General features: G+C 40.3%; 2 protein-coding genes across 2 annotated transcripts in view; both read left to right on the top strand.

Annotated features, from left to right (window-relative positions):
• The window catches only part of LOC134791784 (sodium-independent sulfate anion transporter-like), a 34,340-nt gene extending 15,949 nt beyond the window's left edge, over positions 1-18,391 (top strand). Inside the window, exons 3-14 of the mRNA XM_063762940.1 lie at positions 2,945-3,015; positions 3,767-3,959; positions 5,395-5,499; positions 6,064-6,182; positions 6,561-6,723; positions 7,569-7,733; positions 8,288-8,449; positions 10,075-10,215; positions 13,739-13,884; positions 14,517-14,678; positions 15,110-15,263; positions 17,361-18,391. Of these exons, the coding sequence (XP_063619010.1) occupies positions 2,945-3,015; positions 3,767-3,959; positions 5,395-5,499; positions 6,064-6,182; positions 6,561-6,723; positions 7,569-7,733; positions 8,288-8,449; positions 10,075-10,215; positions 13,739-13,884; positions 14,517-14,678; positions 15,110-15,263; positions 17,361-17,398 (1,619 nt within the window). The 3' untranslated portion in view covers positions 17,399-18,391. The remainder of the gene's footprint in view (positions 1-2,944; positions 3,016-3,766; positions 3,960-5,394; positions 5,500-6,063; positions 6,183-6,560; positions 6,724-7,568; positions 7,734-8,287; positions 8,450-10,074; positions 10,216-13,738; positions 13,885-14,516; positions 14,679-15,109; positions 15,264-17,360) is intronic.
• LOC134791772 (uncharacterized) overlaps positions 1-18,759 on the top strand; it is a 329,980-nt gene that overhangs the window by 220,281 nt on the left and 90,940 nt on the right. The gene's annotated exons all lie outside the window — the stretch shown is intronic.

Raw genomic sequence — 18,759 nt, forward strand, 5'->3', positions numbered from 1 at the left:
ACCCCAAGTATCAGTATCAGTTATATAGGTACATGTCAACACATGTACCTACATGTATCTCGAGTGGGAATCATCACATTCCATATCCATTGTTCTACTACAGACTAAACAAACAGCCAACGGTCTGATTACAGCTTTATCGCGGATCATCTTACAGGCAAATACATTTGAATACTTAATCCGCTATAATGAGTATGCCTTTACTTTATTTAATAATATTTAATTAGTAGTATTTTCTCTCTTTAGTTATCTTAAAGTCAATATTAATTGTTGAGATTATTTTTGTTTGTGTTAAGTTAAAAATGGTTAAGATAACTCTTGTCTTGTATATACCTACTAATGTGCGGAATGTTAATCTTCATATCTTACTAACATGATTTTTAGTGTTCCGTACCCAAAGGGGCAAAACGGGACTCCGCTGTCCGTCCGTATGTCTGTCTGTCTGTTTGTCTGTCACCAGTAGAGATGGGTAACTACCCGGGTAAATACCCGAGAGCGGGTATTTACCCGGTAAATACCCGATATTTACCTACCCGCGGGTAAATACGCGGGTATTTTCGTTTTTCTTCTAAATTTGATGTGTTTAATGGAATGTGAGTATAAATAAGATTAATTTAAGTATTATTTTATAATGTTACATAAAATGTATGTTCAAACTAATTACGAAAAGGTTTCTATGAGGTGAAGTTCGATTTTAACATATCAGTTCAAATATGAAAATCGTGTAAAATCATTCCCTGGCTTCCGGAAATGTTTTAAAATGCTTTTAATATACATTAGAAAGATGAAAATAAAGAATACTTATGAATGATAATAAAAAAAAATTGTGCAGTATCCCAACTTGTGAAGCTTATAAGTCAAACACAGTTAGTTTTAGGACAAAAATGTATATAACCTTTTTTGTAGAAAATTATGTCTACTTTAGTTTGTACGTACAACACTTTTCGATATTAATGACAGATTCCAAGAAATATGAAAAAGTTCACTTTTGCCCCCCTCCCCCCAACCACACCCCCCGCCGACCGAAGTTGGAATGTGTATTATCAACGTATAAGTACGATAATTTACTCAAGTCTAAAAAAAATACTCTTATGACGGCCTTTTTTTAATATTTATCAAAATTGTACTAAAAAATCCTTAGTTACAACTGCAACTGCAACTAAACCATTTCATTTTAAATGACACACAATAATTACAGCCATTAACTCGGTTTATATCTCCACTTTAACACAAATCGACATGTGCAACAAGAAATGAATCTACCCGTCCATTTGGGTAGATACGGGTAAATACCGGGTAGATGGGTATTTACCGGGTATTTACCTGGGTGGGTAAATTGGGTAAATACCCGCGACCCATCTCTAGTCACCAGGCTGTAACTCGAACCGTGATAGCTAGACAGTTGAAATTTTCACAGATGATGTATTTCTGTTGCCGCTATAACAAAAAATACTAAAAACAGAATAAAATAAATATTTAAGTGGGGCTCCCACACAACAAACGTGATTTTTTGCCGGTGATTTGCGTAATGGTACGGAACCCTTCGTGCGCGAGTCCGACTCGCACTTGGCCGGTTTTTGTCATACGTTTTGCTGTAAATAAACGGTGTATCAACGTGTTCCTTAACTGCGTTTGTTGCAATATATTTCCGTAGTACAAACCACATTATAGTTGCGAGTTTGCATTCTACGTCTTGTATTTCAAACAACGTGTCGGTATATGATACCTACTATCAATTACCTACAAAAAAAGCTTTAATGACAAAATTATGTGGTAGTAACTTCCTGTATTATTGAAATTAATAATGATACCTACTACTTATTACTGAAATTGTTAGATTTTGCTATGGGCATTCTTATGCTGCCTTTCCACTTAAGGTGCCCACAGATTACCAGTTCGCCGGACGATATCAGCCTGTCAGGTAAACGTAAAAGGTGACAGTTCTGAACAACAACTGACAGGCTGATATCGTCCGGCGAACTGGTAATCAGTGGGCCCCTTCAGGCGACGAGAGAAGACGTGAGTGAATTACCCAATAGCATTGGTTGTAATCCAGTGGAGCGGAGAAGAGATGTGGACTACAACCGATGCTATAGGTTGATTCCCGCATGGCTCTTTCATTCTCCGCCTCAGTGGCAAGGCAACCTTACACATTTACCCGTAAGATCTGTGTTGTAGATGTTTGTGGCAGACACATGTCAATATACGGTAATTAGGCATATCCCTATGTCTGCCGGAGATCTGTCCGATCTAAAGTGCCTCCATTTTAGGCCTATTGCTTAGTCCATTCAATGATGTCCATGATTTATTTCCGTAATTTATTCCTATTTCTATAACTTTATCCTAAGTTAATTTAGGTAATGTTTCCTACATGTTCCCATTGCACAAGTGCAACACTATTAATGTGTGTCCTATAAGTTGTTTAACTTGAACTTATTTCTCCATTACCTACTGTGCCAACATACTTAATTTTTCGATAATTTGAAACACCACAAGTTTCTGTATGATCACATGTAAATAAAGCCTTATGCTTCTGTCTTTAAGGTCCATTATCTTTTAAGATTTTTAAGAATTAAAATGGATATATTTCCTTTTAAAGTGTTTTAGTGGATGGTTCGCAGGATACATTAATTGGATACTGAATACCAACTTGTTATGTAAAATGCATACTTAAACCTGTTTTACTATACAGATACAGTACATACCTATGCTACTATGTGTTGTAAGTTGTAATAATTAATGATAAATACCTATTGTATCATTCAATGGCGGTGCCACAAACATACCAATTGGACAAGCCGGAGCTAACATAGCCCGAGTTTTTTAGATATCTGGAATAAATGTGTGTGTGAGGTCATATTTGTTAAGTAAACAGATAGATGGCGATTTTAATACGGTCCAGAGCCTCTGCGAGTAAAATATACATTTATTTATATTCTTCCAGGTTTGACGGTGGGTCTGACCTCCATTCCTCAAGGGATCGCCTATGCCATAATAGCAGGACTGCCGCCTCAGGTACGAATAAATGAATCATTTTGGTAAAGAAGAGAGACCGCACACTAACGTTTCCTGAGCGTCAGCGTCTAGTCCACTCTAGTGCTGCTGCTCGGCGCTACGTTGGCGCAACTGAGCATGTTGCGCCAACGTAGCCATAACGCTGACTAGACGCAGAAGCTCAAAAGATGCTAGTGTCGGGTCTCTAAGATGATAACCGATTCTTTTATTATGCGGGTGACATATCGTCAGGTGACAAGCGAAACTCACTAATTACTAAAAACTAATTAAACAAAAATCAACCTTATTTGTGTACTAATATGGTTTACTATGGCTATGACCTTGTGGTGGTAATTAGTGAGTTTTGCTTGTCACCTGTCCTGACGATATAACAGGACAAAATTTTAACCGACTTTCAAAGAGGAAGAGTTTTATTTTCGAAAACACTTTCATCGGATTTAAAATGTTCAATAGTTTTGAATAAGAGCAATAAATAAAATTGTGTATTGCCACATTGATCACATAATATAAATAAAGGTACTAGGTACACAAGAAAATAAAGATACATAGGTAACTAATAGTTGTCTGAACTATTAATTTACACGGGTCAAATAAATTATAATAGGTATGTATTGGGCAAACCATTCCAGTATCTGCGTGTCCTGGGTCGAGACACTCATCGTTGGTTCTCAGACCGATTCCAGACTAGACTATCGAAACTTCCTTGTTTCCGATGATTATTAACTGATTAATTTAAAAAATCACATTCCAGGTGGGCCTATACTCCAGCATCTTCCCCGGCCTCGTGTACGCCATATTCGGCAGCTGCAAGGACGTTACCGTCGGCCCGACGGCCATACTGGCGGCGTTGCTCGCTAAATATGTCGCCAAGGCCGAGGCGTTCGCATATCTGGCTTCGTTCCTGTCCGGCTGTGTTATTATGCTGCTAGGGGCGTTGCAGTTAGGTGAGTGTTCATCGTGTACGCCATATTGGGCAGAGCTGTAAGGACGTTACCGTCGGCCCGACGGCCATACTGGCGGCGTTGCTCGCTAAATATGTCGCCAAAGCCGAGGCGTTCGCATATCTGGCTTCGTTCCTGTCCGGCTGTGTTATTATGCTGCTAGGGGCGTTGCAGTTAGGTGAGTGTTCATCGTGTACGCCATATTGGGCAGCTGCAAGTACGTCACCGTCGGCCCGACGGCCATACTGGCGGCCCTGCTCGCCAAATATGTCGCCAAGGCCGAGGCGTTCGCATATCTGGCTTCGTTCCTGTCCGGCTGTGTTATTATGCTGTTAGGGGCGTTGCAGTTAGGTGAGTGTTCATCGTGAACGCCATATTGGGCAGCTGCAAGTACGTCACCGTCGGCCCGACGGCCATACTGGCGGCCCTGCTCGCCAAATATGTCGCCAAGGCCGAGGCGTTCGCATATCTGGCTTCGTTCCTGTCCGGCTGTGTTATTATGCTGCTAGGGGCGTTGCAGTTAGGTGAGTGTTCATCGTGTACGCCATATTGGGCAGCTGCAAGTACGTCACCGTCGGCCCGACGGCCATACTGGCGGCCCTGCTCGCCAAATATGTCGCCAAGGCCGAGGCGTTCGCATATCTGGCTTCGTTCCTGTCCGGCTGTGTTATTATGCTGTTAGGGGCGTTGCAGTTAGGTGAGTGTTCATCGTGAACGCCATATTGGGCAGCTGCAAGTACGTCACCGTCGGCCCGACGGCCATACTGGCGGCCCTGCTCGCCAAATATGTCGCCAAGGCCGAGGCGTTCGCATATCTGGCTTCGTTCCTGTCCGGCTGTGTTATTATGCTGCTAGGGGCGTTGCAGTTAGGTGAGTGTTCATCGTGTACGCCATATTGGGCAGCTGCAAGTACGTCACCGTCGGCCCGACGGCCATACTGGCGGCCCTGCTCGCCAAATATGTCGCCAAGGCCGAGGCGTTCGCATATCTGGCTTCGTTCCTGTCCGGTTGTGTTATTATGCTGTTAGGGGCGTTGCAGTTAGGTGAGTGTTCATCGTGAACGCCATATTGGGCAGCTGCAAGTACGTCACCGTCGGCCCGACGGCTATACCTAATGGGGGCGCTACTCGCTAAATATGACGCCAAAGCTGAGCCAGCCTCATGCCCACTTATAGATAGGCAGAGACGCATTATTCCACGGATTTGTTAATAATTGTCATTTGCATCGTTATCTTGGTTATCTACAGTCTACCAGGTCTATCAGGTACTAGAGTGGTTACTAATGACGACGCTAAGTGGCAATATGACACAGTTAGGTACTTGAGATAAAGTTAGGGTCAGATATTCTATGTTTCCGGAAATAACATTGAAAACTCAAGTTTCAATTAATTCAAGGGTTCCGGTCTCTAAGACTCGTAATTATTACTACTTATTCCAGGATTCCTGTTGGATTTCATCTCTAAGCCGGTGATCAGCGGGTTCACGGCGGCGGCCGCGCTGCAGATCGCCGCCGCGCAGCTCAAGTCGCTCTTCAGGCTCACAGGTATTACAGCAAATAGTTATAAATAAAATAAAAATTGTTTATTTCGGATCAACATAATCCATACATGTGTTAGTAAAATGTATCTTGAAATCCTAAAGGTTAGTTTACACAAGGAGAAACAATGCAAAAATGTAAAAAATAACATAAAACTATTTTAGGGGTTTAGGGCTACTAGTCCCTCCCTTCGTGACAAAATCGTATTGTTATCGCGCATCGTGTCGTATTTATTGTAATAAAGATGTAAAGTATAGGAAAAAAACGTACGACAGCCAAGACGAAGACGAGTCAAACGTTACATTTTGACAAAGTTATCGCATAAAGTACGGAGCCGTACACTCCGTACAGCGGTGTCGCGTTCGGATGTCAAATTCCAAGTACGAAAATTTCTTAGACTTTCCACATCGAACAAAGTCAATAAATCTTTACGAAGTCTGTACGAAGTTGCACGGATGTCTAATTCTTTGACTGTACAGTTCGCTTCCTTGATGCTTTAGTCTTTTGTACCATTTGCTTTAGTTAAATACAAGTATTTACATGTATTTCAAAACCTCGCTTTTATTTCAGGATCGTCGGGTAGTACATTTCTGGAGGCCTTAATCAATTTATTCAAGAATATAAAAACGATACATTTGTGGGACACCGTTTTAGGCGTCACCTGTATAGTTTTACTGCTGCTGTTGAAAGTAAGTACTTAGGTGTCGTTTTTTAAATATCTTTCATCTTTTTAATTCAGTTAATTGGGAGACAATTTAATGAGTAATATACACATGTAAGTAAGGATTTGCAAACGTATATATTTTCATTTTTGTCAGATTTTATACAGGCTATTTTAAGTATATAATTAAAATCACTAGGTATAGTTGAATTATCGAGAAGATGGAATTGCATTTGTAGTGGTTGTATGCTGATAGTACAAGAAAATAGAAAATTCAAATATAGAATGCCTGTAAACAAACAATACTACTACATATGCAATTCCACGCTCTCGATGATTCAACTATACTTATGTGACTTCATCTACGTATTGAAATAAATAGCAGTGATATTTTGATTGGTTCCAGCGTTTAAAGCTTTCAACGGAGTCTAGCTCAAGTCCCTTGCGCCTGCGCGTTGCGCGCGCCTGCGTGCACGCGGTGCGCGCGCGCAACGCGCTCGTGGTGTTCGCGGCCGCGCTGCTCGCCTACCTGCTGGCCAGGAACGGCACTTTACCCTTTGCACTCACTGGTATGTCATTCTTTAGTCCCATAGCCACAATGCTAAGAATAGAACTTAAAATAGTTTTTACAGTACATATGGTCCTATTTTCCCGCACTTATGCGTAAAATAGCACTTTTCGTGCGATGTCAAAAGTTTAAAGAGCCATATGTACTATAAAACGTTGTACGATACACGTGCGAATAGGTAATTCACAACTCGTGTCTATTTAAAACACTCCTTTCGGTCTTGTTTTAATTTATCGCCACTCGTTTCGAATTTCCTCTTTTCCGCACTTGTATCGTAAATAACTATTTTTTTAATGTCAATTATGTGATGTCTGCCGTGACGTCATCAATAGGCTCCACGGTAGATCATGCTGAGTTGGATCAATTTCGTGACAAACGTTTATGCTTTTGTTTTAGTATATAAATCTTAGTATCTTGATGTCACAAATATATGACTTTGTTCTTGTTTCTCCGCCGTAAAAAAGAAGCTGATTTGACTAGTAGGAATGTAGCCTATTGAAAATTAAGTATATTAGATATATGATTAGGGTGAAGGTGGCGAAGATCGTTATATGAAATGTTTAGTCGCTAAACCGTCATAGAACAAGAACTCTTGTATTTCTTGTATACCTGCGTACTACGCTCAGGCATATAGTCAGAAAGGAACAGCTTCACTTCTTCTGCTCTACCGACCTTCTGTAAGGGAGTAGGTATTCGAACCCAAGAGAGACGTCTCTTCTAACTCTTGCGTTAGAAAGAGCTTAGACGATCTTACCTACATTGATCTTACGTAATTTTTTTTCGAAGTAGAAATAATTGTACCCATATGTTATGATTTTTTCTAATTTTTGAATTCTTCTATTACAGGTACCATAACAGGCGGGCTACCGAACTTCGCCCCTCCCCCATTCTCGACAACCGTCGGCAACCAGACGCTCGCCTTCCCGGACATGCTCGTCGTGTTCGGCCCGGAGGGGTTCGTGATGCCGCTCGTCGCCATTCTGGAGAGCATCGCTATAGCTAGGGCTTTCGGTAAGTTATGAATCCCTGGTACTTTGCCTAAGCGCCACTTGCAGCATCCCACTAACCCGGGGTTAACTGGTTAAACCGTTAACCCAGTGTCATATTGTACTGGTAACCATGTTAACTCCAGGTTTAACCGGTTACCCCAGGTTAGTGGGTCCCACTTAGTGGGATGGTGCAAGTGGTCCTAAGCAAGGTCTTCATCGATTTTTGACAAGTTTTGAATCGTATCTCCTACTTTTGCACTACAGATAGAATTATAAGGCAAACGGCTGTCGGTTCTTCAATCTTTTATCTCCATTTTTGTCTACCGGATTTTAAAAGAAATTAATACTTATTTTTTTATGATTTTTTTAAACATTGTTTAAAAACATTTTTTTCGTATCTCGATTGTTATATCTTACTTACTTTTTACTTTCTTCTTTTTCTGTCCTAAGTACTTTTTACGTCGCTATAGCTAGAGCTTTAGATATGATTTTCTCTTGTGTCAGAGGCTCATACAATAAAGACCCTTGGGTCATTGACCCAGTGAAGTTAGTCTAGTTATTTTTTTTTAATTTCAGCTGGCAGCAAGCCCGTCGACGGCACGCAAGAAATGTTAGCCGTTGGTGCGTGCAACATTGTCTCTTCCTTCTGCCAGGCCATGCCGGCCACCGGCTCGTTTACAAGGACAGCGCTCAACCACGCCTGCGGCGTCGTCACCCCCGCCGGCTCCATGTTCAAAGGTAAGTCAACATTAAAACAAACAGCCGCCATCTTGGATTACTTCATTTATGGACATAGAGTAATATAAGTAAAGAAAGAGTGGTAACTCCATACATCAGTTTTCTTACCAAAACGTGCGTTATTTCGTAGTCGACATCTAACGTCAAGTAGTGGAACTATCAGTACTAGTGATGTACCGACTATTGATTTGGCCGACTAGCCGACTAATCGGCGCTCGAATGGCCGATTAGTCGGCTAGTCGGCCAGATCATTAGTTTCGTATAATTTCAGGTGAAAAACAATAGTTTTGCTCTTTTGGTTGCGCTAATCATCATATTAGGTTGGCCAAAAGGTGTTCTCTACAGGTTCAAAGACCTACTCGTATCACACACAAGAATCCTCGTTCAATTTCTGTCTTTCTTTTATTTTGCGATACTGAGCAAACCGTCAGTACAACTTGTAGGAGGTACTTCCAAGGCTCTATTTCCCGTACGTAGTCGCCAGTTAAGAACCTATCCCCTGTGGTCAGCGTCTTTACGAGCAACGTGTCCTGTTTATAAGCTCTAAATTTTGCAATAACATTGACAGTTCCCCATGGCTCCACCATTTTCAAAAAAAAAAACTGAATGATAATAAAATCATTTAACTATAGAACTTGGCCATGAAATTACACGAGAATCAGTTGAGATCGACCTGTGGAGGAAAACACCAGCCCACCAACATACGATAACGATCAAACGGTCAATTATATTAACAAAAGTTTTCGTCTGCACCCTGAATAGGTATTTTGGTAAAAAACATATGGCAAATATTGACTGTTGATTTCTTTTTTCTGTTTTCTTTCACTAATAAAATGCCGTCTAATCGGCCATTTTTGCCGATTAGTCGCGGACTAATCGCCGACTACAAATATGGCCGGATAGTCGGATTTCCCGTACTACTAAAACAATTTACAACTAATATTATAAGCAGAAGGGGTTGAAAATAGACTTCCAGTTAATCCGGTTTAGGGAATGCAAATCGGTTATTTTTTGTATGGAAATAACCGCGGTTTCGGTTAATAACCGATAATTTCCATACAAAAAATAACCGAAAATAACCGATTTGCATTCCCTAATCCGGTTATAATATTAGCTGAAAATTGTTGAGCATTAGAGTTTTCGTTCGAGACATCTATTGTCAACTAGCAGTAGGTACTGATAAACGAAAACTACCTACGAAATAACGCGCGTTTTGGAAAGTTGCGCGTTAAGAAAACTGATGTATGGAGTTACCGCTCTTTCTTTAATTATTTTACTCTATGTTTGTGGACGACACTTCTTCAATTTATTTCAAGCCTTCTTATGACAGTCATTATCAGCCCCACTTTAACTTATGTATGTAGGTATATGGATTATTTTCAATTTAATGCAAGTATAACATTATTAACATTGCGTACTTGACATTTTAAAGAAGAATATATACAAGAAAAAAATCTATTCGATTTGGGCCATATCACCAAAGACTTTATAGAACAATATTTCAGACAACCGTTAGTTTTTTTAGTTCTCTGTTTAATATTATATACTGACCGGCGATTGACCCTAGTCACACCTGAGTTTAGTAGGTATTAGTTATGAATTAATATTCATTTTTAAATTTTCAGCTTTACTAGTCTTACTATCAGTAACGTTACTCACTGATGCATTCTACTACATTCCCCGCGCCGTGCTAGCGGCCGTCATCATGGTCGCTATGATGTCCATTATAGAGCTCGCTATCATACCGACACTGTGGAGGAATAGCAGTAAGTAACTCATAATAATATGTTCAGTTCTATTAGCCCTACTATCAGTGACATGTCTCATAACGCGTTCTACTACATCCCCCGTGCCGTGCTAGCGGCCGTCATCATGGTCGCTATGATGTCCATTATAGAGCTCGCTATCATACCGACACTATGGAGGAATAGCAGTAAGTAACTCATAATAATATGTTCAGTTCTAGGAATAGCAGTATATAAGTAAGCTACTTATAATATGTTTAGTTCTACTAGTCCTACTATCAGTGACACGTCTCATTAACGCGTTCTACTACATCCCCGTGCCGTGCTAGCGGCCGTCATCATGGTCGCTATGATGTCCATTATAGAACTCTCTATCATACTGACACTATGGAGGAATAGCAGTATATAAGTAACCTACTTATAATATGTTTAGTTCCACTAGTCCTACTATCAGTGACACGTCTCATTAACGCGTTCTACTACATCCCCCGTGCCGTGCTAGCGGCCGCCATCATGGTCGCTATGATGTGCATTATACAACTCGCTATCATACCGACATTGTGGAGGAATAGCAGTAAGTAACATGTAATAAAATGTTTAGTTCTACTAGTCCTACTATCAGTGACATGCGTCACTGACGCGTTCAGTTCTATAATGGGCATCATAGCGACCATGATGGCGGCCGCTAGCACGGCACGGGGGATGTAGTAGTCGTGGTCGCTGTGATGCCCATTATAGAACTCGCTATCATACGACACTATGGAGGAGTAGCAGTAACCTACTTATAATATGTTTAGTTCTACTAGTCCTACCATCAGTGAGAGGTCTCATTGACGCGTTCTATTACATCCTCCGCGCCGTGCTAGGTGGCTGTCATCATGGTTGCTAATCTTGGGCATCAATATGTTTGATCTGAGTGTATATATTTCGTGACAGTCGCCGTTATTATAGTCGTTATGATAAATATTATAAGATACGATGAATAACAGGAAGTAATCTACATGATTAGTGGCGCTGTAGACTTCGCAAACACACATGCTTCGCCATTTTATAAATTTCCGAATAGAAACTCCGAAAAAAAAATGCGTTGTGTCACCATTCTTTATAGCGTTGACTGGTAAAAGACGCAGTGTGGGGGGGTCCCTATTAGGGAATGCTCCCGGTACTGAATTTGTATGGCGAGAACCGGGAGTTCCTGGCCGCGTAGCCAAGATGCCAATCGCTTACGCTCCGTAGCGATCGAAACGTAACTGTCACTGTCGCGCTAATATGGAAGAGTGATAGAGAGACACAATGCTTTTCGTTGTCGAAGCGATATAGACCGGGAGATAGTGACACATTTTACTGGGTCATTTGTACCAGTATGGCGGTTCGTCAGGGGTCTAAGCATGTAATGAAGGAAAGAAAATGCTATGACCATAGCGCTGGTACCGGCGGCTCAATCGCGTGGGCGTTAGTCGAACGTGTCGGATAAAATACGAGTGTCGAACGATTTGTTCCACAAATATCCTCGTATTTTCCGATAGTCCATAAAAAAGAAGTAGGCGGTAGCGTAATGCCATACTTCTCCGGTGTGACTTACAGCCCGCCATACTGAGGCGAACACGTTAATTAAAAAAAAACAATTCAACCATTTGTGCCAAGCTAATTTTTGCACAGGTGATCATCGTCGAGCAGCCATTCATGGACATCACCATGCCATACTCTTCGGACGGTTCCAAATGCCCGCCATACCCGCCGCAAGGAAGTTAATTTTTTTTTTTTTGCTAAACGATTTGTACCAGTATTGCATTTAAATTTTTGGAGAGTATTTGATAAAATGTGACCGTTATTATAATTGCCATACTTATAGTAGGGGGAAAAAGTGCTGCCATACTTAAAAAACTTATTTAATCGACACGTTTCAAAAATACGACTATACAATACGTAAAATAATTTTTTACAGCATGGCATCATCATATTCTGTTTGATTGGATACAATTATACCTAAAAAAAAATATTCCGGATTATAACTACGGGGCGGACGACTGTGAGACTTAAGCCAAGACTTAAAAAATAAAAAAAAATTTGACGATTTGTACCAGTATGGCATTTGGATTTTTGGAAATTAGATGATGCAATGTGACCATTATTGCTGTATTTGCCATACTTCTAATAGGGGGAAAAAGGGGCACCATACTTGAAAAAGTTGATATTTCGACGGGTTTTCAAAGTACAAGACATAAAATCATTTGTTACAGTATGGCATCTTTGTATCCGGATCGTTTGGGTAAAATTCTACCTAAAAAAAAATATCCCATACTGTTACCATGGGGCGGAAGATTGTCACACTCAAGCAAGATATGAATTTAAAAAAAATGGAACGAATTGTTACAGTATGGCATTTTAAATTTACGAACGTTGGAAAAAAAACGTTTGGGAAAATTACACCGTACTTATGGTGAAGTGCCAAGGTGGTGCCACCCTCGAAAAATTTATTTTCTACAGGGTTTTTTTAGTGTTGAAAAATTAGCCTATACCGTAACCAGGGGGCTGGAGCTTCCACACTCGCTCTATGTCGACAACCAATACAATATTGAAACCATTTTTCGAAGTAGCCCATGATGCTGAAGTTCGCAACGTTGGAATGCAGCAGGTTTACAGCAAGATGAGCCGAGATCTCTATGATTCGAGAAATCGTTCGAGCGGTGGTAGCCGTACAATATTATTCAACATAATATATAGTTATAAGACAAGATTGCCGCCACCTACGTCTTTGAAATTTTGGATTCATATTCGGTAAAACTTAAACTTTCGGGAAAAATTAGTGCCATACTGGTACAAATCGTCAAAAATACGAATAAAATCTTACAATTAAAAAAAAATATTGTGCACATTTGCCACCTCCTACAGGTATGGCATTATGAGATTTCTATTTATGATCACACAGAAAGTGTTGAAAAAAAAATTCAAGATGGTACAAATCGTTTAGCAATAAAAAAAAAATTAACTCCCTTGGCGGGCATTTGGAACCATCCGAAAAGTATGGCATGGTGATGTCCATGAATGGCTGCTCGACGATGATCACCTGTGCAAAAATTAGCTTGGCACAAATGGTTGAATTGTTTTTTTTTAATTAACGTGTTCGCCTCAGTATGGCGGGCTGTAAGTCACACCGGAGAAGTATGGCATTACGCTACCGCCTACTTCTTTTTTATGGACTATCGGAAAATACGAGGATATTTGTGGAACAAATCGTTCGACACTCGTATTTTATCCGACACGTTCAACTAACGCCCACGCGATTGGGCCGCCGGTACCAGCGCTATGGTCATAGCATTTTCTTTCCTTCATTACATGCTTAAACCCCTGACGAACCGCCATACTGGTACAAATGACCCAGTAAAATGTGTCACTATCTCCCGGTCTAATAGCGATTGTAACCTTGGCTAGGCCGGCTGGTTCCGGTACTGTGTTTGTAGAAAACCGGTACCGGGAGCACTTCCCAGTCCCAATTATGCGAATTATGTTCGGTTTGGGGTATCGATAAAGTTTGGTGTTGCAGAGGTGGAGCTGCTGGTGTACTCGGGCACAGTGGTAGTGGGGTGCGGCGTCGGCCTCGAGTACGGCATCGCGGCCGGCGCGGGCGCCGACGCGCTGCGCGCGCTGGCGCGGACGGCGCGGCCGACGCTACACGCCGCCGTCTTCAAGGTAAACCCCGACTTGTTTTGAATTATCACTTAATAAATTCAAGAATTATGTAAAGCGTAAACTTATTTCCAAAGCTTATTGTACCACACGAGACTACATACAATTCATAAGTGCATGTGGCTAGGCCTACATGAAAGTATATTTGAACTTTGAAGTAAAAAGAACAAAGTAATAAGTAATTTTAAAAGTTTACGGGCCTGATTTAGTTAAATTATGTTTTATCCCTTTCTTACAAATACATAAGTCAAAATTACAGATAATGTCAAACGATTATTAGCAAATTGAGGCTTGTAGTGCGTTTATGAATAAGGGGGTAAGAGGATAGTGAACGCCCGACCGCCGTTTCATACAAACGTACCTAGTCTCCGTTTTCCTCCCGGAAGAGTGGTATTATGGAGAATATATATATGCAATTTTTTGTACATTAACCGTAGCTGTGCCCATACAAAGTTCATACATTTTTATAATCTCTTGAAACAATAAAAAAATGTTTTAGGAAACTTTAAAACTGTACTTTTTATAATACATATGAACATTCAGAAAGGAAAATGGAGCCAACGTTTTTACGGGGAAGCGGCTGGGCCCCTTCCTCTTAACAAATCTTTATAAAAAAGAATTCATTATTATTTCAGGTCGGCAACCAGTCGTGTATCTCCCTGACCCTGTCGGGTAGCCTCGGTTACGCCAGCGCGGAGCACTGCGCCAGCGCGGTCCGGAAACAGGCGCGCGCGACTCCGCTGGTAGTCGTGCTAGATGGACGGTTGTTGACTAGTGTGGATCTTGGGGTTGCTGAGGTTTGTAGAAAAAATACTTGAACCTTAAACCTTTCACACGAATAACTATTAAATAAAAAAATAAAAAGAAATCGCTCCACTACGCCTACAAAATCCATTCTATACCAAAAATGCTTTACATCATTGCGAAAAAGAGCTGATACTCTTCAAACTGTGCGATCGATTTCTATGAAACTACCGCAAGAAAACTCGCTTTCACGAATAATATAATATATAATAAAAATACCCTACCTTTGCTGTCTACAGGTTAACAACAAATAGTAACACTAATTATACATACATACATACACACATACATACATACACCACACATACATACGTATGTATTACATATGTATGTTAGTCTGTAAGGTATTTGTAATATGGGCCTTGTTGCCTGAACTAAATTTCTAAATAAATAAATTATAGATAATCCTGATTTCTTTTGACAGAGCCTGAGCACCACGATCCTGGACCTGGAGGAGCAGGGCCACCGGTTCCTCTTCTGGAACTTCTCCCCGCGACACCAGACACTTCTGGTGGAGTTGCAGCCTAACTTCGACACTAAATTCGTGACTGGGCCCAGCATCGACCAGCATATACTAGGTATTAACTATGTGAGCATTAGAGATTAACATGTCCACAGGAAGGACTCGTGTCGCTATCTCATACTGAAAATATCTTTTGATCCACTTAGGTGCCTACGAAAGCGCAATAGTACCATCCATTTTTAGGGTTCCGTAGCCAAATGGCAAAAAACGGAACCCTTATGGATTCGTCATGTCTGTTTGAACAGACAAAAAAAAAACAATCAATTTTGTGGGTTCCCCATACTTAGAACTGAAACTCAAAAAAATTTTTTTCATCAAACCCATACGTGTGGGGCTTCGAGCAACACGGAAGGGAGGCGGCATTCGCACTATTTCCCCTCTGCCGAGGTACAAGATTAGCGCGTCAATCTAATCTAGCGCGGGTAATAAAACTAGTTGCACTTGGATTTTTCACTAGACCGAGTCCAGACGCGCGCGTGAACACTGCTGCACAAAAATGCCTGTTTGCTCGGTTTTTTGTTGTAAAAAGAGGTCGGGGACATCAAATTTACAAAAAGAAAGTGTTACATTTCACATGTAATTTTTTTTTTTACATATCATACGTTTAATTACATTCAAACACAATTATTATATTTTAGTCTCATGTAATTGTTGGATTTATCGATTTTGCTCGCTCAGTACAAATTGCGAATCGGTCGAGCGACAAATCCGACTTCTCATCTCTCAGAATACAATAACATACTTCAACGAAAATGTGTTAGTGTGCGTGTTGTGACACTTGTCACTCGTCCGTACACAAAAAGAAATCGAGGTTTGCAAGATTTGTCTTTGACGTGTGTCATTTTCTATGTATTTGTGTCGTCATTACAGATTGGATTTTGTATGTAAGTGTGTGAGAAGTGCGACTGTGTGCACCTTTCCGCCCGCGAAAAATGGCAGAAAGATTTGTACGGTGAGATATCGCTTGGGCCCCTCCCTTCCGATGTGTCGGAAGCCGGTGTTGCTCGAAGGTGTGGGGTATCTATCTATGGATAGGTCTTCAAAAATTATATTGAGGTTTCTAATATTTTTTTTTTCTAAACTGAATAGTTTGCGCGAGAGACACTTCCAAAGTGGTTAAATGTGTGTCGCCCCCCCCTGTAACTTCTAAAATAAGAGAATGATAAAACTAAAAAATATATATGATGTACATTACCATGCAAACTTCCACCGAAAATTGGTATGAACGACATCTAGTAACTAGTTTTTTTTTTATACGTCATACATCGTAAACCGCAATTTTATTATGTTACTTGCTGCCACGGAACCTTTCATGGGCGGGTCCGACTCGCACTTGGCCGCTTTTTCTAATGATAAATCAAAAATAACCACGAAAATTAGGTATAAATAATATGAAACGCCATATAGAGGCTTCAGGTGACCAGAGGGCTGGCCTGAATTCGCTCAGCGGGTTAGCATTGCTATCCAGAGGGGCAATGCAGCCAGCCTTCTTGCCACCCTACCAATCACTATTTAGGGCATTTTTAGGGTCCCGTACCCAAAGGGTAAAACGGGACCCTATTACTAAGACTCCGCTGTCCGTCCGTCCGTCCGTCCGTCCGTCCGTCCGTCCGTCCGTCCGTCCGTCCGTCTGTCCGTCTGTCCGTCCGTCTATCATCAGGCTGTATCTCACGAACCGTGATAGCTAGACAGTTGAAATTTTCACAGATGATGTATTTCTGTTGCCGCTATAACAACAAATACTAAAAACAGAATAAAATAAAGAGTTAAGTGGGGCTCCCATAGAGCAAACGTGATTTTTGACCGAAGTTAAGCAACGTCGGGCGGGGTCAGTACTTGGATGGGTGACCGTTTTTTTTTTTGCCGTTTTTGCATTATGGTACGGAACCCTTCGTGCGCGAGTTCGACTCGCACTTGCCCGGTTTTTTTTAATTATAAGTTTCGAGTGATTTATTTGTTGTTGTGAGTTTTTTCTCTCTTGTGTTTATTAGGAGCTAAATGGAACTTGTAACGATTCTTAGAATCATTACAAGGCTCATTGATAAAGGCTTCTTTTAAATATTTAGATAAAAAAAAGAATCATTTAAATTTAAGACAAATGAAACCTAATATGAATTGCTAATATTAAAACAATATTTTGTTTTTTTTTCAGCTTTAGACATCCAAAGAACACCGACGATAGTATACTGAAAATAAGAAACACCTATTAATTGTACAACTACACTCCAAAGTATAATGTATACGTTGTATATAGCTGCTTTGTTACTGCACACCGTTGTATGGGTATAGTTTTAGAGAAATGTTGCTCCAAGTGAAGCGCGGCAGCGTCGAACTTTCCCCCTCCCCCCTCACTAAATGAGAGGTGGCTCTCGACGGCTCCCGGTCTGTATCTGCTCATGACTAGCTAAGAATCAACTGTGCCAAGTTTCAGCGCATAGTCACAAAGTGCAAGGTGTCGTGCACTAACAAACTAGCTATATAAGTCTAGTTCTGAAAATACTTCAGCATACTCTATATAGATCAGATACAGATAGATCGACCAAATGAATATTTACAATTTTAAGCGAAACTTGAAATAATATACCACTTATATAAGTTTAATACACATATTAGTAAGATTAGCTAGTCACTTTTCCAATGATATGGTGCATGTTCTAAAATGTTTAAATTTATCTGCAAATAATTACAATACCTAAATATTCTAAAAATAAATATAGCGATAACGGCAGGTGGCTGTAATTAATTAGTATTCTATGAAATTCTTTATTATAAATAATCTTTATTTTACAACGTTTTACAGGTATAAAATAAAGATTTTTTATAATATGACCCTTAAAATTTTCGACGTAGGTACGTAATGTGCTTATTATAATATAGCACAGGGTGTCGTAATGGAGCACCAGATGTACTGTAAAACTATGTAGTTAAGTGACCCCGTTTTGAAAAACCTATTATATTTTATTTGATATGGTATCTTCCTCAGTCAATCTTGTATCGAATTTATCAGAATTTTAATTATAATACCTAACGTACTTTGCAATGTATCGAGACTTCAAAATAATATTAATTTTGACATTCCCAATGTATTTGTTACTTATGTAGATAGGAATTAGAATAAGAATAACCGATGTGATAAATGATATATTCTCGTTAAAGAATAAAATATATTTTATGACTTATCTAGTACTTGTTTTACTTTTACATTTTCTCTCTGACGTACCTACTTAATACATATTTTACTGAAAATGGGGGTATGGAGCTTGGTCGTGCCCTTTCCTCGCTACAACAGCAAAACTGCTGCAATAGCCATCCGAATGCCTCCGTGCCTTCATTTGGCACCAACAATCTCGCCACTCTTTACAAAATGTATCTAGATCTTTAAACTCTCGCGTTTTGTACACATATTTAATTACACAAACGGGTCTACCGCGATATAATTTCATTGTTTTTACCTTAAATTAAATTCCGACGTTTCAGCTGAGTTGCACCAGCTGTGGTCACGGAAAGGCAGTGAAGTGGTCTTTCCGTGACCACAGCAGTAAAAACAATGA

This window comes from Cydia splendana, chromosome 6 (genome assembly GCF_910591565.1).
Source record: "Cydia splendana chromosome 6, ilCydSple1.2, whole genome shotgun sequence".
NCBI classification, from domain to species: Eukaryota; Metazoa; Arthropoda; class Insecta; order Lepidoptera; family Tortricidae; genus Cydia; species Cydia splendana.